A 25,942-nucleotide genomic window follows, 5' to 3' on the forward strand; every position below is an offset into this window, starting at 1 on the left:
CATATAACATTGTTTTTTTAGATTTTTGTGTGTGTTGATAAATGCATCTTTTATTTATTTGAACCGTTACACAGCATTTCCATTGTATGAATATAGCCAATTTATTCATTCTGTTGATGGGCACTTACATTGTTTCCAATATTTGGCTGTTATGAAAAATGCTGGAATGAATATTCCTATGCTAATTTGCTGCTGATTCTTCAGTGCCTAAAACAATGTTTATCACATTGTAAGCAATTAAAAAAAAGAAAAAAAATCATATCTTCTTGGAACAATGAGAGAAGGTCTCTATTGTGTAAAACCACTAGAATTCCTGAATATCAGAGCATCTACAAATTCATGACATAATGCCAAAATGTTCTTTAAAACATATATGCTGGGGTGTCTGGGTGACTCAGTCACTTAACCGTCCAACTCCTGGTTTCAGCTCAGGTCACGATCTCATGGTTTGTGAGTCTGAGCCCCACACTGGGCTCTGTGTGGACACTACGGAGCCTGCTTGGGATTCCCTCCCTCCCTCTCTCCCTCCTCTCTGTCTCTCTCTCTCCCTCCCTCTTCCTCCCTCTCTCTCAAAATAAATAAATAAACTAAAAAATAAATAGATATGCCAATTTTGTCAGACTTATTCCTAAGGATTTTTTTTAAAATTCAAGTATAATTAACATACAGTGTTATATTAGTTTCAGGTATAGAACATAATGATTCGATGATTCTATACATTTCTTAATGCTTATCAAGATAAGCGTGGGGCGCCTGGGTGGCGCAGTCGGTTAAGCGTCCGACTTCAGCCAGGTCACGATCTCGCGGTCTGTGAGTTCGAGCCCCGCGTCAGGCTTTGGGCTGATGGCTCGGAGCCTGGAGCCTGTTTCCGATTCTGTGTCTCCCTCTCTCTCTGCCCCTCCCCCGTTCATGCTCTGTCTCTCTCTGTCCCAAAAATAAAAATTAAAAAAAAAAAAAAAAAAAAAAAAAAAAAAAAGATAAGCGTACTCTTAATCCCCTTTATCTATTTCATCCATTCTCCTCCCACCCACTTCCACTCTGGGAGATTGGAGATAAAAAAATATACCATTTACAACTGCTATTCTGTTTTCCTTTTGGTATATCAATTTAATACCCAGCAATTAAATGAATTAAAAGAATTCGATGAATTATTATAATTTCTAACTTTCTTAGCTTGTATATGTAGATAGAAAATAATAGTATGGTCTACAAATAACAACCATTTTTTTCTTTCTTTCCAATCCTTCTAATTTTCATTTCTTGTCTCACTGCAAAATGTGAAATTGGCTATTTCTCCAAGAAGACCTGGCTCTTTTTGGTAGGCAGCAGTAGTTAGAAACCAGTATCTAAGAGCTAGGTATGTTTATTGTTACTGGGGAGTCATTATTTCTAGATTTTTTTCAGTGGATAGAGTTAGGAGATTTCATTTTTTACAACTTGAATTCAAAATAATACTTTCAATTCAAACATAACATTAAAAGGCTTTTTCTTATATAATTTTAAACATATCTCTCTTCTCTGTATGCTGTTTCAGGTCCTAAAAGCATTAAATTATTTACTAATTTGCTTTATTCTATAATATTGAAAAATAATATTAATAAATTACAATATAATGTTAATAATGATAAAACACACAATTTAAGATTTATTTTCAATCCTTTTGTATATTTTTAAAAGTCTGTTTATTTTTGAGAGAGAGCACAAGCAGGGGAGGGGCAGAGAAAGGAGACAGAATTCCAAGCAGGCTCTGTGCACGTGTTGTCAGTGCAAAGCCCAACCCCAAGCTCAAACTAGTGAACTGTGATATCGTGACCTAAGCCAAAATCGAGTCAGATGCTTAACTCACTGAGCCACGCAGACGTCCCTCTTTGTTTTTTGAAATATCCCTCTTAAACATGCATAGTAAGAATATTGTGTTCAGAAGTCAGTGGGAAGATTTGTTCTAGTTCACCCTTTGCCTAAAGGTGAAATATTTTTAGGATCTCAATTTCATGTAAGATCTTAGTTCCAATTCCTAACCTAGGACAAGCCTTGGGGCCCTGAGTGGTAAAACCCATTTGTTACTGACACTGGCAAAATGTTTCACAGTTACCTAGCTCAGGCTTAACACGCTGGTTTTTAATGCCCTCTATATTTTTGGCCCCCAGGGATTTCCTTAACTTTTTGTGTTGGGCTATGCATTTTTTAAATTTTTGTTTGTTTGTTTGTTTATTTATTTATGTTTTAATTTATTTTTGAAAGACAGAGCATGAGCAGAGTAGGGGCACAGAGAGAGGGAGACATAGAATCTGAAGCAGGCTCCAGGCTCTGAGCTGTCAGCACAGAACCCAATGTGGGGCTCAAAACCATGAACCTCAAGATCATGACCTGAGCTGAAGTTGGATGCTTAACCAACTAAGCCACCCAGGTGCCCCTATGCTATGCATTTTTAAATCATGTATGTTATTTTTCATTCTGTATTTCTACGTATTTTATAACAGGAATGTTTTCAGGTTCTTCAGTCAACCACATTGCTTGAAAAGGAAGTACTTTTATATATGAAGAGAAGTAAAGTATCTTGTCTAAGTAATAAGCAGAGTCTATATTACAACCTAAGTCTTTTTATTACACTTGCTTTCATATCATTCTACCCTTTTTTTTTGTTTGTTTCAGGCTTACTGAACAATGATAAGGTTTAAAACCATAGAAATGGGAAGGTATATAATGTGTAATCCAAAGAGGGCTAATTTGTAATATACATTTTTGAGATGAGCAAAATACTTAGTACTGATCACTATAAAATGAACTGTAGGCAAAACTTAGATACAATGATAAGGTAAGATTCTGATAACCTAAAATATGAAAGTGTTTATATTATTCAACCAATACAGTATATCTATGACTCTATAATCAACAATATACTTTTCTTAATAAGACAGAGAAAGCAATAAAGCTTTTGTCTTATGTTTTTCTCAATAAAACTCATTAAGGGTTATATTACTAAAAACATTTGGTTTTCTTCCATAGGAATATTACTTGGAAGAGCTATTAATCTTCTTGCATTGAACTCTCCTGGAGTTAAGAATCCTCTCCAAATCAGGGGCATCTGGGTGGCTCAGTTGGTTAAGTTTCTGACTTTGGCCCAGGTCATGATCTCAACAGTTCGTGAGCTTGAGCCCTGTGTACTGACAGCATGGAGATCTGGAGCCTGCTTCGGATTCTGTGTCTTCCTCCCTCTCTGCCCTTCCCCTGCTCACTCTCTCTCTCTCTCTCTCTCTCACACACACACACACACACACACACACATAAACATTAAAAAAAAAAATCCTCTCCAAATGAAAGATTCTATTCAAGTTGTTCCTTGAAGAATGTTGCCAAATGAGATACACACTTAGCCATAAGTATTATTTGTTATAATATTAACTAATATTTGTGATATTAGTTATGCAAAGAAAATCATATTTCACTTTCTAAATGAGTTTGTGTAGCCACTGATTGTATTAGTACCTAAATTTTACTGTGACATTCAAGCTTACTATCCACAGTAAGTAGTCATACCTTCTCTTTCATGTTCTCAAAAGCTCCTCCTTGGGCCAGTACAGTATTGGACTGCAAATCAAAAATGAATCCTGATGTATCTGAAAGAATAAGAAGGAAAAAATATATTCAACATGATCCAAAACTAATATGTGATCCATCCCCAAACCATACCAGCTGATTTCCTCCCATAAACAATTAACGACAACTTAGTTTTGTTATTTTCCAAATTCTATTTTTTATATATATATATATATAACTTCATTTGGGTTAAAATTATAAAATCTGATTTAACTGAAACTGCCAAGAGCTTGAGAAAAACACTAAATACATCAACTATATTAGACTGTCCAGTAATCCTTGATATCTTTAACTATCCTATCTTAATTTAAAAGGCCCTTTTAAAATGTGGCAAGTAAATAGTTCCCCACGGTAAAATTTGACACTAATGAATCTGAAACTGTGAGTGAGCCCGAGAGCTTCTGTACCACTATTAATAACAATACATGAAACTAATTTCCATCTTCTAGACTGCACTACACATATCATGTTCTTAGACTACAAATCCCTGAATACATTCATGTTTGTATCCCCAACACAGTGCTTGATGAAGCAACGTACCTGAGTTTACACTACCAGCACAATACGGGAAAATTCAGCACAAATTGATTGATTACAGAAAAGAGTTTGGCTTCCCTGTGCTTATAAAGGAAAGGTGATCTGCAAATTTAGTCAGTTTCTTTACCAGTGACTACGTAATCAATGAATTACCTCAGCCTTAACACTTGACAACCTGGTTTTAATCTAATGAGATGCAATGGCAGGAAATGGTTAGAATGCTTCCCAAATTTTGATGTGGATACTTATCTGGGGAAACTTAGGTTCAAATAAATGCAGGTTCTAGGGCGCCTGGGTGGCTCAGCTGGTTAAGCATCCGACTCTTGATTTCAACTCAGGTCACAATCTCACGGTTTGCAAGCCCCACACTGGCTCTGCGGTGACAGCACGGAGTCTGCTTGACATTCTCTTTCTCCCTGTTTCTCTGCCCCTCCCCCACTCGAGTGTGTGTGCTCTCTCTCAAAGTAAATAAATTTTTTAAAATGCAGGTTCTGATTCACTAGTTTGGCTTGTCACCTGAGATTTATACTCTAAGGTAGTATCAACATTGCTGATCCATGCACCATACTTGGGAGTAGCTTGGGAGTTAGAATTTCTTTTTTTTTTTTTTTTTTTTAATTTTTCTTTTCAACGTTTTTTATTTATTTTTGGGACAGAGAGAGACAGAGCATGAACGGGGGAGGGGCAGAGAGAGAGGGAGACACAGAATCGGAAACAGGCTCCAGGCTCCGAGCCATCAGCCCAGAGCCTGACGCGGGGCTCGAACTCACGGACCGCAAGATCGTGACCTGGCTGAAGTCGGACGCTTAACCGACTGCGCCACCCAGGCGCCCCTGGGAGTTAGAATTTCAACAAAGCAAGTAAAAGGAGAAATTTTGAGAAAAGAGGCTGCTATGGTCTAAATGTTTGTATGCATCTCTCCTGCTGCTACTCACTGCCCCCCACCCCCCACCAACACATAGCACTAAATTCATACATTGAATTCCTAAAGTGTTAGTGTTATATAATGGTGTTATGGTGTTAGCAGGTGGGGCCTTTGAGAGGTGAATAGGTCACGAGAGTGGACTCTCATGAAGGGATTAGTGCTCTTGTAGAAGAGACCCCACAGAGCTTTCCAGCCCCTGCCACCATAGGAGGACACAATGAGAAGTAGTCTATGATCCAGAAGAGGGCCCTCACTCAACCATGCTGGCACTCTAATCTCACACTTCCAGCTTCCCAAACCGTAAGAAGTAAATTTCTATTGTTTATAAGCTACCCAGTCTATCACAGCAGCCCAAACAGAATTAAGATGGAGTATAAAAAATACAGTAATATTTTAGTACACTTTCCAAATTCTTTTGCTATGATTATAGATGTGTTTTCATTAAAGCCTCTTTTCAGGGATAAAAGGTAAAGCATAGAGTCAATGGTACTGTAATAGCATTGCATGGTGACAGATGGCAGCCACACTTGTGGTGAGCACAGCATCATATATAGACTTGACAAATCGTTATGCTGTTGTACACCTGAAACTAATGTAACAAACACTGTGTGTCAGATATACTTCAAATAAAAAAATGAATAAACTCTTTTACAGCTTAATCCTGGTTTTCAAATACTTCCTAATTCCTATGGAAGACTGGTAATTCATAAGGTAGAACGATAACAGCATTTTGGTACCAGAAGTGGAAAAGAGGATATGATTAGAGTCAATGTCATTCCAAGAAAAACTATGCTTGCCAGTTACCAATAAAACCATGAATTAATTTAGATTTAACTTCTGTAATACTGGCAGTTTTGAGACTGTTACTTAAGTTAAAAATTAGGTTGCACTTACCACAAACTCAGTGTTTAAGCCTGAGTTTTCTAGATGACTACATAATATGGTTAATTCTCAATTATCTTTATTAGCTGAAAAGAAACACAGTATATAAAGATGGAAATCCTATGCGGTCAAAATACTATCCCAGAAACTTACTCAACTGCTATAGGTGATTTAACTTGGAGGTTATAAATACTCTCCTCCAAAGACATATTAATAAGCAATGAGATGATACAAAGGACATCGATAATCTTATTAAAGAATCACACCATCAACTTCTTTTAAGAAAATGAGGGTAGAGTGAATGAAAAACAGCATTTTGGGGCCTATATTTAAATGAACTATTAGTATTACTAGCTTCTTATACATCATCTAACACTTTATTTTTTCCTTTTTTTTTAACGATTACTTATTTATTCTGAGAAAGAGAATGTGCTCTCAGGTGTGAGGGAGGGGCAGAGAGAGGGAGAGAAAATCCCAATTAGTCTCCACACTCAGAATGAAGCCCAATGCAGGCTTGATCAAGATCAGGATCTGAGGTGATATCAAGAGTCAGACACTTAACCAAACTGACTGGGCCACCCAGGTGCAAAATAGGGATTTTTTTCCTTTAACAACACATTAGATGAGACAAAGTACCAGGCAAATAAAGATTATTTCTGTAAACACCTTCAGCTATTGCCCCTCCCCACCAATTAGCATAAGTATTATTAGGGTTTGTCTGGCATACATACCAGTTAGGATAATGATTAAAAATACACAAAGCAGCCAGGATCCCAAGAGGAAACAAATGGCACACTCAAATTGGGGAATCTGAGGAGAGTTTAATAAAGGGACTGTTTTCAAAGGTGCCAGTAAGGAGTGGGGAAACCAAAAGATACAGTGCGGTACCCTTGGCTAATAACAATAATCTACACTGTTACTCTGAGGTTTTAAAGACGTGTAAGGAGGGGCGCCTGGGTGGCTCAGTCGGTTGAGCGACTGACTTCGGCTCAGGTCATGATCTCGCGGTCTGTGAGTTCAAGCCCCGCATCAGGCTCTGTGCTGACAGCTCAGAGCCTGGAGCCTGCTTCTGATTCTGTGTCTCCCTCTCTCTATGCCCCTCTCCCACTCATGCTCTCTCTCTCTCTCTGTCTCAGAAATAAACATTAAAAAATAAATAAAGAGGTGTAAGGAGAAAGCAATTACTGGAAGCCAGAAACACAAGGCTCTTTCATCTTTGTTTCATCTGGTATGGAGAGGGCCAGAGGACTATAGCCAAGATCTTTGGTCAAAAGACAAGGTAAGCCCATAGTAACCCCCTCAGGAAAAGATTGGGAAATAAATACCACTACCTCACTGATCTCCCTGCCTCTGATCGCCCGCGTGTGTTGCCTACTGATCTAACCCAACTAGAAGCCGGAGGGCAAGAGAGCTGTTGAGGTAGTGCACCATACAGGGCAGCTTCCCAAGTTATAAATGCCAAGTTCATATTTACATTCTAAATCATAAGTTCACCAAAACTAAAAAGCAATAATTTAACATCTTAACTTGCCTACTCATCAGCTAATATTGCCTCTTTTAACAACCAACAACTCAAGTACACTCAAAACCCTGCCTCAATGAACTGGAGCTTAAGTGCCCCTCAGCATTATAGATAAAGTCATTTTTAGTTCCCATCAACAATATGTAACAATTCTTTTATTTTTTCATGCAAAGAAAGCTTAAGATTTACTTAATTCCATCGGTAGGAAATCAGGCAGGATCTCATCCTTTGCTATCTATTCTTTGATAGCAAAGTGTGTATGATACTCTGCAAGAAATAAATTTTTAAAGAAAATGCACAAGACTTGTAAGTCTCACATAAGACTCATAAAGGATACAAGGAATTCTTAAGACTAAGCTTTCTTACCATTTATTTCACTCTATCAGGGACCACCTTTGAAGTTTCTTGGAATTATTTCAAATAGCATATATTTAGGAACATTTTGGATAAAGTATGTTATTTACAGGGTCACTGACATATTTGTAAATAATGCAGGCTTTGCTATTATTGTTTTTGCTGGCTTCAAAAATCAGGCAAAAGTCATTTTAAGCACTGAGGATTACACAGAAATATCTGAGTCTGATTATACCATGCATCATACCAAACTTGAACAAGTTTTCTTAAATTGAGGTATAATTGACATATATATAAAACACTATATTAGTTTCAGGTGTACAATGTAATGGGTCGCTATTTATATATATTTTGAAATGATCACCACAATAAATCTAGTTAACATTTGTCACCATACATACCTACAAAATATTTGTTGCAAGAACTCTTATGATTAACTCTCTTAGCAACCTACAAATATGCAAGACTATTAACTAGAGTTACCATGCTGTACATTATATCCCTAGGATTTATTTTTTTATAATTGGATGTCTGTACTTTTTGACCCCCTTTACCCATTTCACTCCCCATCCCAAATCCCCTCCCCATAACCATCAATCTGTTCTCTTTATCTACAAGCTTGGTTTCTTTTCTTTTCTTTCTTTTTTTTTTTTTTTAAGATATCACATATAAGTGAGATCATATAATATTTGTCTTTCTCTGACTTATTCACTTGGCATAATACCCTCAATCCACATTGTCACAAATGGCAAGATTTACTTCTTTTTATGGCTAAATGATATTCCCCTGTCAGAATTTCCTTCCTTTTTTGAAGTGGATTTATTTTGAGAGAGAGACAGCACAAGTGGGGGAGGAGCAGAGAGAATCCCAAGCAGGCTTTACAAGGTCAGCGTGGAGTCCGATGTGAGGCTTGATGTGGGGTTCAATGTAGGGCTCAAACTCATGAACCTCGAGATCATGACATGAGCTGAAGTCGGATTTTTAACCAACTGAGCCACCCAGGCGCCCTCCTTTGTTTTTAATACTGAATAATATTCCTCTGTGTGCGTGTGTGTGTGTGTGTGTGTAGAGAGAAGCATAGAAGGGGCTCAAAGCCAGGTATGGAATAAGGCTAAGGATTCTTACAGAAACTACCGAATTTGTATCTTTCAATTCAACAAAAACTTATGATTTTAGATTATGTTTTTCCATTAATATAGATGATGGTAAATTACTCTATTATCCCTTCTGACAAGTGAAGAGAAACATCTGGGAGGGAATTATAATACCTCCCAGAATACTTTAATTTTACAATGATAAGAAAATCAGTCATGGTATCATTTCTCACGCAAACTCACACAATGAGAAACCTACAGCATAATCAAGGAAACTCCAAGCTTAATGCTATACATTAGTGCTGTAACTCACCACACACTAGTTCTCAAGTTGCCATTATTTTAACAGTGCCTTGGTATATCACCTTTCTTCTATGGATCTCAGATTCTTGTTATTACTCACTGATATTCCTTACACATGCATAAAACAAATGGGATAACAAAATTATTCATATTTCACCACGATCAAAGAGAGGCCACAGAGGTAAGATCTTCCGATTAAATGCAGATAAGCCCACAGGAAGAAAGCCTGGATGCACAGATTACCTAACAAGGGTGATGATCACTTGTCATATTTTCTCAAACTAGATCAGCTTCCTCTTAAAAATTGAAAAGTAGGGGTGCCTAGGTGACTCGGTTGGGTTGAATGTCTGACTCTTGATTCCAGCTCAGGTCATGCATGATCCCAGTGTCATGGGATTAAGCCCTGCATCAGGTTCCACACTGAGCATGAAGCCTGTTTGGGATTCTCTCTCTCTCCCCTCCACTGTCCCCTCCCCTGCTTGCATGAGCACACACATACTCTATTAAAAAAAAAAAAAATCAAAAATTAAAAAATTTAAAGGTAGACTCAAGAGTTTAAGTGTGAATTCTTACAGAAGTGTATCTCATGAACAGTTAAATAACGTAAAGTTCTCCTTTAGCCTGAACACAGCCTATATTCAATCACCTAAAAGAAAACAACCAGTGTCTTGAAATTTTTTTCTCATGCCAATTTTGAAAATAGTCCACGTATAAATCACCAATAAAATGGCAGATAGAGTTCAGTTTCTTCTTGTGCACTAATTACAAATATGGGAACAGGAATTATATTATATAAATGTGACTGCAAATAAAAGAAAGTTATTGTCACAGACATGACTAGCTATGAAGCCTAGGGTATATTCACAACCTCAAAACTGAAGAGGCCACCAACTTCAATTTCCTAGGTCAATTTTCTCTTCTGCCAATTTACCACCTAAGCTTGGAAGAATTATGACTGTTTTGGTAAGAAAAAAGGCATATATAAAAGATAAAGATGGGCACCTGGGTGGCTCAGTCAGTTAAGCGTCTGACTTCGGCTCAGGTCATGTTCTCGCAGTCTGTGAGTTTGAGCCCCACATCAGGCTCTGTGTTGACAGCTCAGAGCCTGGAGCCTGCTTTGGACTCTGTCTCTCTCTCTCTCTCTCTCTCTCTCTCTCTCTCTCTCTCTCTGGCCCTGCCCTGCTTGCACTCTCTCTCTCAAAAATAAATAAACATTAAAAAAAAAAAGATAAAGAGAATGTGTAAGTAATGAAAAATCAAGCTTGGAAGAGGAGCAAATCCTAAATGGGAAATTTAGAAAAACAACTATGTCAAAATGCCATTTTTAAAGATGTCTAGTCTGCTTTAAGTAATTCTACTATGGAGTACTGTTATAGCCTTCTGGAATGCTAACACTTTTTTATATTTAGTTCTTTAAAAGTTATTTAAGAAACTTCCATCTCGGTTGTCAGTGGCCAAATACAAAAATCTTTGCAACCTGAACACAGTAGGTTGCAAGGATATAGACTTACAGTCTCATCAACTGGCCTTTCCAGGCATCTCAGATGACTACTGCTATGGTTTACAGGTTCTGAAAAATCCACACTTCAACTACCAGTCAATCTGCTAAGTGGGCCTTCAATGGAAGAAAGCAGCCTTATATTTCCCTATTTCTCCTTCATTTATCATATAGTCTTAACGACTGTTTAAATTTTTTTACTTTGTTCCTTCGAGTGCTTCTTCAACTACATTCTGAAGGATATTGTGCTTCCTCTTACAAGACAAAGAAATTACACTGGGAAATTTACAAACTTCTAGAATTAGTTTTGATTTTTCCAGGTAAAGCTTGCTAGAAAATCAGAGTTTTTATTAACGACACAAATGAACAATTAAATCCTACCTTATTCTTACCACTAGATTTTCCTAGGTTTCCATCAAGTGCAACAGAACAAGCTTCATTCATTCATTCATTCATTCATTCGTTCAGAGAGAGGGAGCGGGGGCGCCTGGGTGGCTTAATCGGTTAAGCGTCCCACTTCAGCTCAGGTCATGATCTCACGGTTCGTGGGTTTGAGCCCCATGTCGGGCTCTGTGCAGACAGCTCAGAGCCTGAGCCTGCTTTGGATTCTGTGTCTCCCTCCCTCTCTGCCCCTCCCCTGCTTGTGCTCTGTCTCTCTCTGTCTCTCAAAAATAAATAAATGTAAAAAAAAAAAAATTTTAGAGAGAGGGAGCGCACACACCAAGCAGGCTCCCTGCTGTCAGCACAAAGCCCGACACAGGGCTCGAACTCACAATGAGATCATAACCAGAGCCAAAGTCAAGAACTGGATGCTTAACCAAATAAGCTACCCAGGCACCCCTAGAATAAACTTCTATTTTTTAAGTTAACAAGGATTCTTGAGGTTCTCATTATTTAAAAGGTTTACTGGTTCTAATAATAATTCTGTCAATTTCTCTATGAATTGTGATTGAATAGGAAATTCCACCTTTCCAAAACCTTCTTAGTAATATACCCTAGAGAATAGCCAGGAGGCAGTGATATTTATTTTAATGCCCCACCTCTTCTATCTCAATGCCACCTTTCATTAGTTTGGAATTAGTTCTCCCACATATGAAATGAAATGCATAGCTTTAAAAAAAAGTTCTTTCCTACTCATTACTGCCCTACAGAGTCTGAGGAATTCTATAGCTTTTCCAGGAAAAAAAACCCTCAATTTCATAAATTAAAAGAATAAAGCATTTGAGAACTGTGATTTTTTTTTTAAAAGAACACAAACAGGGGCGCCTGAATGGCTCAGTTGGTTAAGTGTCTGACTCTTGATTTTGGCTCAGGTCATGATCCTAGGGTTGTGGCACCAAGCCCAACATTAGGCAGTGTGCTGAGCACGGAGCCTGCTTGGGATTCTCTCTCTCTCCTTCTGCCCCTCTCCTCCACTCGCTCTAAAATAAAAAAATATTTAAAAAAATTAAAAATAAAAGACACAAATCTTCGATTACTAAGATCAACTATACATTCTTTGCTGATTCTAGATCATCTCTGAGCTAATGTCTTATTCACAAAATCTTGTATGTAGTTCCAAGGTTTACATGAATTCAGTTACTTAGAAAATTATGAAGCCACATGATGACTACTATGACATCTTACAGCCAACTTTCAAACTTTTCAATGGAATGGGACACTAAAATAGAATAAAAATTATATATTTAGTTAAATCTTTATTTCTAAGTAGTGAGAAAAACTGTCATGAGTTTTATGTTTCTATTGGCTAATCTCTCCTTGCCTTTGGGGAAAGGGAAAAATAAATTGTGATGTGGCTAAAAGATGGATAGCCAGTAAAAACAGGGGAAAAAAGAGAAATCGAGGAATCTGGATAACCTAAAAACCAGAAAATCAGTTTGCAAATGAATCAAGTTGTATAAAATGCCTCTGTGTGAGTTGTTCACTTAAGTCTGAAGAAAAACATAGTTTTAGCTACTAAGGGTGTATTTTCAGTCTCTCTTACAAGTCAAACCCTCATTTGTAGATTTCAATAAAATTTCTCTAATGAGATTATTAACTCCTAGTTGTTATACAATATATGTCATAGTTCTGGGTTTAAGGTGGACTGGGTGAACTGAATGTGCTATTTTTTTTTTATTTATTTGGGGGGGGGGCAGGGGAGGGGAGGGCAGAGAGAGGGAATCCCAAGCAGGCTTTGCACTGTCAGCACAGAGCTGGATGCGGGGCTCAAACTTACAAACTGCGAGATCATGACCTGAGCTGAAATCAAGAGTCAGATGCTTAATCGACTGAGACACCCAGTGCACTATTTTTTTTTAAATGTTTATTTAGGGGCGCCTGGGTGGCTCAGTCAGTTAAGCGTCCGACTTCAGCTCAGGTCACGATCTCGCGGTCCGTGAGTTCGAGCCCCGCATCGGGCTCTGGGCTGATGGCTCAGAGCCTGGAGCCTGCTTCCGATTCTATGTCTCCCTCTCTCTCTGCCCCTCCCCTGTTCATGCTCTGTCTCTCTCTGTCTCAAAAATAAATAAACGTTAAAAAAAAAATTTAAAAAAAAAATAAATGTTCATTTAGTTACTATTTTAAGTGTGAGAGGGACAGAGAGAGAGAGAGAGAGAGAGAGAGAGAGAGAGAGAGTCCCAAGCAGGCTCCACACTGCCAACGCAGAGCCCAATGCACAGCCTGTTCCTATCAACCTCAAGATCATGACCTGAGCTGAAATCAAGAGTTGGATGCTTAACTGACTGAGCCACCCAGGCGCCCCTGAACTCACTATTTTTTTAAAAAAATTAGTCCCTACTCCTCACTGTTCTTCAGATTCTCAAGAATTCTACCAGCTATCTCAGGAAAGAAACTCAATTCCAGTAAGTCAATGAAATCAAAACATTTAAGAACTATGATATTTAAAAGTCAAAGAAATCTTCAATTACTAAGCTCAGTACAGACTAGCTGGTAGAATTGCTGAGAATCTGAAGGAGAGTGAGAAGGAAATTTTTTTTTTTAAACTGTGTGTTTCATTTCATATATAGAACTAAAGTTTATTTCTTTTTATTTATTTTGAGAGAATGCACATAAGCACAAGCTGGGGAGGGGCAGAGAAAGAGGGAAAGAGAATCCTAAGCAGGCTCCATGCTGTGAGGCAGAGCCCGATGCAGGGCTTGATGTCACAAACCATGAGATCATGACATGAGCTCAAATCAAGGGCCAGATACTTAACCAACTGAGCCAATCAGGCACCCCTAATTTCAGTCTAAAAAATTTTTTTTTAAATTCATGTTTATTCTTGAGAGGGACAGAGAGAGCGCACGCACAAGTGGCAGAGGGGCAGAGAGAGAGGGGCAACACAGACTCCAGGCTCTGAGCTGTCAGCACAGAGCCTGACCCGGGTTTGAACCCACAAACCATGAGATCGTGACTTAAGCCGAAGTCAGACGTTTAATCAACTCAGCCACCCAGGCGCCCCTCTAATTTCAGTTTAGATCTGAGAGATATTCTTTTGTCACTGTAAAAGACTTTGCTTTGGATGTTCCTTCTAGCACCGTAGAACAATGAATATCTTCCCTTTCCAGCGCAGCCCATCCCCCGTGCTTCAAGGTACAGAAATGAACAAGTAACCCTAATTTCATGCTCTGTCTCCAACAAAACGATATCCTTTCTCCTAAAACCACAGCACTGCAAATCTGTCACTCTTTACTCATTAACCTTTATGCAAATAAGAATTAAATGTTTCTTCTTTCCTAAACCGCAAAAATTATGAATCAATTATCTACTTTGATTATAAATATTTCTATATCCACATAATTGTTATAATTACCACAAGGTAGACACTAGCTTTTAAGTGTTATACTTGTGAAGGTTTAAGACACACATTACCTACATAACACACTTGTTTAGGCCCATTCTGTCCTAATAAAACATCTTTAAAAAATATTTTATTGCGAAATATAACACATTTACAGTGCACACACACACATGAAGTATCACAGCTTGATAATTTATCACAAACACTCAAATACTACTACCCAGGTTAGAGAAATAAAACTGCCAGTACCCCAGAAGTTTTCCTTATGTATCCTTCCATTATTGTCTCTCACCATTCACCAAAGGCATGATTCTCCAAACTTTTCTTCATAGCTGATATCACTGAAGAAGACACACCTAAATATTATTGTATAGTTTTATCTATAAAAGGAATAATTCTGTGTGTATTTTATTTTTGGTGCCGCGGGTTGTTTCGCTCAATACTGTGTTTGTAAGATTCATGCATGTTTTTGCAAACAAATGTAGTTTGTTCATTTTCCTTGAATATTTATTTCATTGTATGATTATGCCATTGTTGATTTATCTATTCCGCTAAACAACTGATGGACAAATGGTGAACAGCTCGGCTGTTTACTAGACAAATGATAGACAATTGGCTTGCTGCTAGTTTTTGGCCAATACAAATAATGCTGTTTTGAATATTCTTGTACAAACCTCCTGGGGACCTGGGAATGAACTGCTGTTGAATACTCAAAAACAGAACTAAGTCATAAGGTATGCACATCTTCAATTCTAGTATATATGTCAAACAGCTTCTCAAAGTAGCTGTACCAATTTAAACTTCCACTAGCAGTTTTTGAAAGTTTCTATTACTCCACAGACTCACATTCTTGGTATTGTTAATCTTTTTTTTAATTGTAGCCATTCCAGTACAAAGAGAAGTAGTATCTTGTTTCAATTTTCATTTCATTTCTTTTTATTTTTATTTCTTTTATGTTTATTTATTTTTGAGAGAGAGACAAAGTACGAGTGGGGGAGGAGCAGAGAAAGAGAGGGAGACACAGAATCTGAGGCAGGTTCCGGGCTCCATGCTGTCAGCACAGAGCCCGATGCGGGGCTCGAACTCACAAACTGTGAGATCATGACCTAAGCCGAAGTCAGACACTTAACTAACTGAGACACCCAGGCGCCCCATCTTTTTTTGTTTTTAATATTTTTTAATGTTTATTTATTTTTGACAGGAGAAAGAGATGGGGGGGGGGAAGGAGGGAAGGAGGGAGATAGGGCAAGCAGGGGAGGGGAAGAGAGGGGACAGGGGATCCAAGGCAGGCTCTGTGCTAACAGCACAGAGCCTGATGCAGTGCCTGAACCCACAAACCATGAGATCATGACCTGAGCTGAAGTCAGATGCTTAACCAACTGAGCCACCCAGGTGCCCCTCACTTATTTCTAAAAAGAATGAGTGCCCTCACATATGTTATTAGCCATTTTGTTATTCTCTCTCCTGACAATGCCTACTAATGCCCTGTATTTGGAGGAAGAATGGTCTTTTTCTCTATATCATGTTTAAATGATTTAAACATGATACAAATTTCTTCTCCCATTCTGTGTCTTGCCTGTTAGCTCTCCTAGATGCCCCTTTCAATGAACAGTTCTTAATTTTAATGTAATAATGCATTGACATTCTTTCCCTTTATGATTGTTTCATTGATTTATTTATTTAAAAAAAATTTTTTAACATTTATTTTTGAGACAGAGAGAGAGAGAGAGCATGAACAGGGGAGGGTCAGAGAAAGAGGGAGACACAGAATCCGAAACAGGCTCCAGGCTCTGAGCTGTCAGCACAGAGCCCGATGCGGGGCTTGAACCCATGGACCACAAGATCATGACCTGAGCCGAAGTCGGATGCTTAACCAACTGAGCCACCCAGGCGCCACTCATTTATTTTTATTTTTCTGATTTTAGGAGAATTTAGTGATTCATCCCTTATATATAACACCCAGTGCTCATCCCAACAAATGCCCTCCTTAGTACCCAGTTAGCCCATTCCTCCACCAACATCCTTCCAACAACCCTCAGTTTATTCTCTGTATGTAAGAGTCTCTTATGGTTTGCCTCCCTCTCTCTTTTTATCTTATTCTTCCTTTCCTTCCTTTATGTTCATCTATTTTGTTTCTTTTTTCTTTTTTAATGTTTATTTTTGAGAGAGAGTGGGATACACACAGAATGCAAGCAGGGAAGGGGCGAAGTGAGAGGGAGACGTGGAATCTGAAGCAGGCTCTAGGCTGTCCAACAGAGCCTTATGTGGGGCTTGAACTCATAAACAATGAGATCATGACCTGAGCCAAAGTCGGACGCTTAACCGACTGAGCTACCCCGGTGCCCCTCATCTGTTTTGTTTCTTAAATTCCACATATGATTGAAATCATATGATATCTTTCTCTTACTGATTTATTTAACTTAGCATAATACATTCTAGCTCTATCCACATTGTTGCAAATGGCAAGATTTCATTCTCTTTGATCACTGAGTAATATTCCATTGTATATTTATACCAAATCTTTATCCATTCATCAGTCGATGTACATCTGGGGCTCTTTCCATAATTTGGCTATTGTTGAAAGTGCTGCTATAAACAATGGGGTGCATGTGCCCCTTCAAATCTGTATTTTTGTATCCTTTGGATAAATACCTAGTGGTGCAATTGCTGGGTCACAGGGTAGCTCTATCTAATTTTTTTGAGGAACCTCCATACTGTTTCCTAGAGTGGCAGCACCAGTTTGCATTCCCACCCACAGGGCAAAAAGGTTCCCCTTTCTCTGCATCCTCGTCAACATCTGTCGTTTCCTGAGTTGTTCGTTTTAGCAACTCTGACACGTGTGAGGTGGCATCTCGTTCATTGTGGTTTTGATTTGTATCTCCCTGATGATGAGTGATGTTAAGCAGTTTTTCATGTATGTTAGCCATCTGGATGTCATCTTTGGAAAAGTGTCTGTTCATGTTTTTTGCCCATTTCTTCACTGGATTGTTTTTTGGCTGCTGAGTTTGATAAGTTCTTTACAGATTTTGTATACTAACCCTTTATTTGATATGTCATTTGCAAATATCTTCTCTCATTCCATCAGTTGCCTTTTAGTTTGGTTGATTGTTTCCTTCGCTGTGCAGAAGCTTTTTACCTTGGTGAGGTCTTAATACTTCATTTTTGCTTTTGTTTCTCTTGTCTCTGGAGACATGTCTAGTAAGAAGTTGCTGCAGCCGAGGTCATAGAGGTTGTTGTCTCTTTTCTCCTGTAGGATTTTGATAGTTTCCTGTCTTACCTTTAGGTCTTTCATCCATTTTGAGTTTATTTTTGTGTATGGAGTAAGAAAGTGGTCCAGGTTCATTCTTCTGCATGTTGCCGTCCAGTTTTCCCAACACCATTTGCTGATAAGACTGTTATTTTTTTCCAGTATTGGATATTCTTTTCTGCTCTGTCAAAGATTAGTTGGCCATACATTTGTGGGTCCATTTCTGGGTTCTCTATTCTGTTTCATTGATTTATGTGTCTGTTTTTATGCCAGTTATAATTAGTGCTTTTCAGGTCTATTTAAAAACTCTTTCCCTGAGATAATGTTTGAGACTTGCTTCAAAATAATCCACTGAGGGGGCATCTGGGTGGCTCACTTGGTTGGGGGTCCAACTTCAACCCAGCTCATGATCCCACGCTTTGTGGGTTCGGGCCCCACTTCAGGATCTGTGCTGACAGCTCAGAGCCTGGAGCCTGCTTCGGATTCTGTGTCTCCCTCTCTATCTGCCCCTCCCCTGCTTGCACTCTGTCTCCCAAAAATAAATAAACATTAAAAAAAATCCACTGAGGGTGGGTGGAAGTACAGACAAAAAAGATTGGCCATGTGTTAATTACTGTACCTGAGTCATGAGTATTTGGGAGTTCACTGTATTAGTCTACTTTTATAAGCTTAAAAATTTCAAAAACAAATTAAAAGAAAATAAATGTTATTAAAAAGTCCTGGAACTTTTAAGTGATTATAGCAAGGTTGCAGGATACAAGGTCAATATACAAAAGTCAACTGCTTTCTCATATAAAAGCAATAAACAAGTTTTTGAATGTGAAATTAAAAACACAATACCATTTATGTTACCACCCCCCAAAGTAAAATACTTACATATAAAACTAACAAAGTATGCATAAGACATATATGAGGAAAACAATAAAATCCTGAGGAAAAAAAAGAAAGAACTAAATAAAAGGAGAGCTATTCTATCTTTATAGATAGGAAGACTCAACATTGACAAGATGTCAGTTCCTTCCAACTTGGTCTATAGATTATATACAATCCCAATCAAAATGCCAGCAATTTATTTTGTGGATATTGATAAAATGATTCTAAAGTTTACATGGAGAGGCAAAAGACACAGAATAGCCAACACAACATTGAAGGAGAATAATGCTGAAGATATGACACTACATAAATTCAAAACATATTATAAAGCTACAATAATCAGGGAGCCTGGGTCGCTCAGTCAGTTAAGTGTCTGACTTCAGCTCAGGTCATGATCTCATGGTTTGTGAGTTTGAACCCCAAATCGGGCTCTCTGCTGTCAGTACAGAGGCTGCTTGGGATCCTCTGTCCCCCTCTCTTTCTGCCCCTCCCCTACTCATGCTCTCTCTCAAAAATAAACATTAAAAAAACAAAGCTACAGTAATCAAAGCAGTATAGTATTGGTGAAAGAAAACAGACAAACAAACAAACAAACAATGGAACAGAATATAGAGAGCCAGAAATAGACCAACATAGATTTTTGACAAGGGAGCAAAGGCAATACATTGGACCTTAAGGAAGTCTTTTCAACATGGTGCTAGAACAACCAGATATCCACATGCAAAAAAAAAAAAAAAAAATCTAGACACACTTTATTTACAAATATTAACACCAAATGGATCATACACCTAAGTGTAAATTGTAATACTATAAAACCAGAAGATAATATAAGAGAAAGTCTAGATAACCTTGGGTTTTGCAGTGACTTTTTAGATGCAACACCAAAGGCACAATCCATGAAAGGAATAATTGATAAGCTGGACTTCATTAAAATTAAAACTTTCTGATCTGCAGAAGACATTGTCAAGAGAATGAAAAGACAAGCCACAGACTGGGAGAAAATATTTGCAGAAGACATCTGATAAAGTGCTGTTACTCAAAATATACAAAGAACTCTTAAAACTCAACAATAAGAAACAATACAATTTAAACATGGGCCAAGGCCTTAAGAGACACCTCACCAAAGAAGATATACAGATGGCAAACAAGCCAGATGGCAAAGATGCTCCTCATCACAGGTCATGAAGGAAATATACATTAAAACAAGATGCCACTACACATCTCTTAGAATGGTTCAAATCCAGAACACTGACAACACCAAATGCTGGCAAGGATGTGGAACAACAGGAACTCCCACTCATTGCTGGTAAAAATGCAAAATGGTACAGGCACTTTGGAAAACAGTTTGGCAGTTTCTTTAAAAACTTACCATGCAATCCAGCAATCGATCTTTTTGGTATTTACTCAAAGGAGCTGAAAACATGCCCACATAAAAACCTGTATATGGATGTTTATAGCAACTCTATTCAAAATTGCCCAAAATTCCAAGAGGTCCTTGGATAAACTATGATGGTGAATGGATAAACTATGATAGATTCAGACAAAAGAATATTATTCAGTGCTAAAAAGAAATTAGCTAACAAGTCATGAAAAGACATGAAACAACCTTAAATGCATATTACTAAGTGAAATAAGTCAATGTGAAAAGGCTACATCCTGTATGATTACATTCTGGAAAAAGCAAAACTAGAGTGACAGTAAAAGGATCAGTAGTTGTCAGGGGTTAAGTGGAATGAAAGATTAAAAAGCAGAGCACACAGGATTTTTAGAGCAGTGAAACTACTCTATATGACCCTGTAATAGTGGATACAGGTCATTATTCATTTGTCCAAATCCAAAGAATATACTACACCAAGAGAGAATCCTAATGTAAACTACAGACTTTAGGTGACAATGATGTGTCTATGTAAGTTTACCAATTGTAACATATGTGTCACTATGGTGGAGGATATGGATAATGGGGGAGGGTATGTGTGGGGGTAGGAGGTATAGGGGAAATCTGTACCTTCTGCTAACTTTGCTGTAAACCTAAACCTTCTCTAAAACACATAATCTATTAAAACATTTAAAAAACACTATTGAGGAAAAAAGTTTAAAAAGGAAAGAGTCCTTCCTTTTCTGAGCCCATGAAGATACTCTTCTAAATTACATTTATAAGCTTTATTGTTTTACCTTTCACATTTAGATCTATAATCTAAACCCTGGAATTGATTTACAGGCATGAAGTAAGTAAGGAACAGAGTTGTATTTTTTCCATATGGATTTCCAAATGTCTCAGATCTAACTGAAACAAGATCATCTTTTCCTCAATGCCTACAGTACTACTTTTCAAATAAAATCTCCATATATGAATAGCTCTGTTTCTGGGCTCTCTGTTTCATTTGTCCATATTTCCATCTTACTGGTAATACCATATTGTCTTTTTTTTTTTAATTTCAAATTTTAGTTAGTTAACATACAGTGCAATATTGGTTTCAGGAGCAGAATTCAGTGATTCATCACTTACATACAATACCTAGTGCTCAGGGGAACCTTCCGACTTCAGCTGAGGTCATGATCTCACAGTTCTTAAGGTTCAAGCCTGTGCTGGGCTCTATACTGACAGCTCAAAGCCTGTAGCCTGCTTAGGATTCTGTGTCTCCCTCTCTCTCTGCCCCATCCTACTTGCGCACAGTCTCTCTCTCTCTCTCTCTCTCTCTCTCTCTCTCTCTCTATCAAAAATAAACAAACATTTTAAGAACTAGACAAATTCCTAGAAACTCACACACTACCAAAACTGAAACAAGAAGAAAGAGAAAAGTTGAACAGACCTAAGACCAGCAAAGAAATTGAATCAGTAATTAAAAATCTCCCAACAAACAAGAATCTTGGGCCGGATGGCTTCCCAAGGGAATTCTACCAGACATTTAAAGAAGAGTTAATACCTATTCTTCTCAAACTGTTCCAAAAAACTAGAAGTGTAAGGAAAACTTCCAAATGCATTCCATGAGGCCAGTGTTACCTTGATTCCAAAACCAGACAAAGACCCCACTAAAAAGGAGAATTACAGGCCAATATTCCCTGATAAACCTGTATGTAAAAATTCTCAACAAGATACTAACAAATCAAATTCAACAGTACATTAAAAGAATTATTGGGGCGCCTGGGTGGCGCAGTCGGTTAAGCGTCCGACTTCAGCCAGGTCACGATCTCACGGTCCGTGAGTTCGAGCCCCGCGTCAGGCTCTGGGCTGATGGCTCAGAGCCTGGAGCCTGTTTCCGTTCTGTGTCTCCCTCTCTCTCTGTCCCTCCCCCGTTCATGCTCTGTCTCTCTCTGTCCCAAAAATAAATAAAAGTTGAAAAAAAAAAAATTAAAAAAAAAGAATTATTCACCATGATCAAGTGGGATTTATTCCTGGGCTGCAGGGCTGGTTCAATATCCACAAATCAATCAACATGATACACCACATAAATTTAAAAAATGGGTAAGAATCGTATGATCCTGTGAAAAGATGCAGTAAAAACATGTGGCAAAATACAGTATCCATTCTTGATAAAAACTCTCAACAAAGTAGGGATATACGGGACATAACTCAACATCATAAAGGCCATATAAGAAAGGCCCACAGCTAATATCATCCTCAATGGAGAAAAACTAAGGGCCTTTCCCTATAGTGAGGAACAAGATAAGGATGCCCACTCTCACCATTACTATTTAACAGTACTGAAGTCTTAGCCTCAACAATCAGACAACAAAAAGAAATAAAGGGCATACGAATTGGCAAGGAAGAAATCAAACTTTCACTATTTGCAGATGACATGATACTCTATGTAGAAAACCCAAAAGACTTCACCAAAAAATCGTTACAACTAATACATGAACCCAGCAAAGCTGCAGGATATAAAATCAACATGCAGATATCTGTTGCATTTCTAAACACCAATAATGAAGGAGCAGAAAAAAGAAATCAAGGAATTAATCCCATTTACAATTGCACACACACAAAAAAAGATATCTAGGAATAAACCTAACTAAAGAGGTAAAAGATCTGTACTCTGAAAACCATACTGTATTAATTACTGTAGCTTTACAGTAAGTCTTAATTGTATTCAGTGAGTTCTCTGACTTTGTTGTTAAGAATTCTTCAGCTATTCTTGGCCCTTTGTATTATCATATAAATTTCAGAATCACTTTGTCAAGCTGCATAAAAAATAATGTTGGGGGAGGGGCATCTGGCTGGTTCAGTTGGAAGAGCATGCAACTCTTGATCTTGGGGTTGTGAGTTCAAGCTCCACACTGGATATAGAGATTAAGAAAAAAAAGTAAACTCAATGAAAATAATGTTGGGGCCTTTATAAGGATTGCATTAAATCTATGAATCCATTTTGAAGGACAGTTATCTTCAAAATATTGAGGCTTCCAATCCATAAACATGGTATACCCTTCTATTTAAGTGTTCTTTCATTTCTTCCAATGATGCTTTATCATTTTTTAAAAATGTTTATTTTAGAGAGAGAGAGAGAGAAACAGAATGCAAGCAGGGGAGGGACAGAGGGAGAGGGAAACACAGAATCCAAAGCAGGCTCCAGGCTCTGAGCTGTCAGCACAGAACCTGGTGCAGAGCTCAAACCCACAAACCGTGAGATCATTACCTGAGCCAAAGTCGGACACTTAACTGACTGAGCCACCCAGGTGCCCCAATGCTTTATCATTTTTTAATAATGTTCTTATACATCCTTTATTGAATTTATTTCCATGTTATACTTTTGGTACAAGTGTAATGGCATCTGTTTTTAAATTTCACTTTCTAATGATTTATTGCTGGTATAAACAGGTGTGATTGATTTTTGTGGAATGATTTTATACCCAGCAACACTGTTCAAATCATTAATTCTAGTAGTTTAAGCTCTTGTGGGCTTTCTACATAGGGTATCTACAAAAAACATAGAGCAATCATCAACATAATGGTGAATACTAAGACCTTTTCCTTTGAGACCAGAAAACAAAACAAAAATGCTTGCTTTGTTACTTTTTTTCCTTCCAACCTCACGGAGAAATAATTGACAAATATGATTATATATAAAGTATACAGCGTGATGAGCTGATATACATGTGTACTGTTGGAATAGTGACCAAGATCAAAACAATTAACACATTCATCACCTCACATAGTTAACTCTTCTGCTTCATTACTTCTAGACAACTGGAGGTCTAATAACTACAACAAAGCAGGAAAAAGGGACAAATATCATAAATACTGGGATCCCATTTATTCATGGATCATTTTATTTAGTTTCTTCTACATTTTGGAGGGGATTTAACTTTCTGTTCTTTTCCTAACTTCCTTAGAACTTAGCTCACTGATTTGTAGTCTATCTTCCTTTCTAATATATACATTTAAAGCTAAAAAAAATTAAAATTCCCTCTAACCACGATTTTAGCTGCATGTTACAGGTTTTTGTATACAAATTTCTATTATTGCTCTGTTTAAAGTATTTTCTAATTTCATTTTGATCCAACTGTTATTTAGGAGTATATTTCTTAATACTCTAATATTTGAAGATTTTCTAACTTTTGGATGACTGGCTTAAATGCACTATAGTAAAAAAACAAGCTGTATGATTTTCTCTAAAAATTGTGGCAATTTGCTTTATGGCCAGTATGTGGCCAGTAGAATTTTTGAAAATGTTCTAAATGCACTTATAAAATAATAAACATATATATACTAATCTGTTGGATATAATTTGTTCTAATTATGATAATTATGTCACATGTGCTAGTTATATCAAATATTTTATATCCTTATTAATCCCTCACCTGATTGTTTTGTCATTTACTAAGAAATCTGTGTTAAAATATCCTACTATAATTGTGTATTTCTCCTTTTAATTCTGTCAATTTTTTTAAAACCTATTAGAATTATTTTTTCTGTTAAATCAAATGCTTTATCATTATGAAGTGTCCCTCCTTTATCTCTAATCATGCTTTTTTGCTTTAAAGTCTACATTGGCTGAATATTAATACATAAACATTCAGAACAGTTTTCTTTTGTTAGTCTCTAATTCTTTTTTTTATTCTGGTAAAAAAAAAAAGGCATAGCATAAAACTTACATGTTCTTTCTTAACCATTTCTTCTTAACCATTTCTTAGTGTATACAGTTCAGTAGTGTTAAGTATATTCACATTATTGTACAACTAATCTCTAGAACTTTTTCACCTTACAAAATTAAAACTCTGTATCTATTAAATAACAACTCCCCATGTCCCTTAATTCCCCATAACCCCAACTCCTAATAACTACCATTCTACTGTTTCTGTGATTTGACTACTGACGATACCTTCTATAAGTGGAATCATGTAGTATTTACATTTTTATGACTAGCTTATTTCATTTAGCATAATGTCCTTTTATTTTAAAGTTTATTTTGAAAGAGAGAGAGAGAGTGAATGGGGGAGAGACAGAGAGGGAGAAAGAGAATCCCAAGCAGGCTCTCAACACTGAGGCAGATTCAGGGCTCGATCTCCCAACCATGAGATCATGACCTGAGTCAAAATCAGGAATTGGCTGCTTAACTGACTAAGCCACCCAGACACTCCATGTTTTTAAGGTTCATCCATATTGCAGTATGTAGTGACTATTTTAATTTAATAGCTTCCCTGGAGATTATAACATCAATTTTTGACTTGCAAAATTCTAACACTAATTGGCAGTTTTACCCTCTTCTTTGAAAAAGCAAGGGAGCTTATGCACCTCCCAATTTATAGGCCATGGCTACTATGCGTGCTAATTCTCTATGTATTTTTAAATCCTAATAAAACATCTTAGTCTTTTTTCAGACTTGACCATGTATTTGTCGTCTGCATTGCTATTCATGCCTTCTTGCATCTCCAACTTTCCAATTGGTCTTCTATCTCAGAGTACCTTTACATTTTTTTTCAGTGGGGTGAGGACTTTTGGTTTTGTTCGTTTGTTTTGTTGCTTTTTAAAACTGTTTATTTCCACTTTATTCTAGAAGGATATTTTCACTGTATATGAGGTGTGTAGAGTTGCAGACTGGCAGTTATTTTTATTCAGACCTTTAAAGATATCATCCCACTCTCCTGACTTCTTTCTGTTGAGAAGTTTGCTCTAGGTCTGACTGTGATCCTTTCAAAATTGCAGTTTTTCTCTAGCTGCTTTTAAGATTCTCTGTCTTTGCTCCCTCAAAATTTTATTATGATGTTCCTAGGTGGATTTCTTTATTATATTTATTCTGCTAGTGATTTCTAGCACTTCTTGAATCTGTGGCTTGATGGTTTTCATGAATTTTGGAACGTTATCAACAATATCTCCTCAAATACTCTACATTA

At 37.4% G+C, this 25,942-nt stretch overlaps 1 protein-coding gene across 2 annotated transcripts in view; it reads right to left on the reverse strand.

Moving 5' to 3' along the window:
• Positions 1-25,942, reverse strand: part of SPATS2 (spermatogenesis associated serine rich 2) — a 151,218-nt gene that overhangs the window by 39,826 nt on the left and 85,450 nt on the right. For both annotated transcript variants that reach the window (XM_058742895.1, XM_058742896.1), the window contains one exon: positions 3,538-3,617. In XM_058742895.1, the coding sequence (XP_058598878.1) occupies positions 3,538-3,617 (80 nt within the window). The remainder of the gene's footprint in view (positions 1-3,537; positions 3,618-25,942) is intronic.

Source organism: Neofelis nebulosa, chromosome 8 (genome assembly GCF_028018385.1).
Source record: "Neofelis nebulosa isolate mNeoNeb1 chromosome 8, mNeoNeb1.pri, whole genome shotgun sequence".
Taxonomy (NCBI): domain Eukaryota; kingdom Metazoa; phylum Chordata; class Mammalia; order Carnivora; family Felidae; genus Neofelis; species Neofelis nebulosa.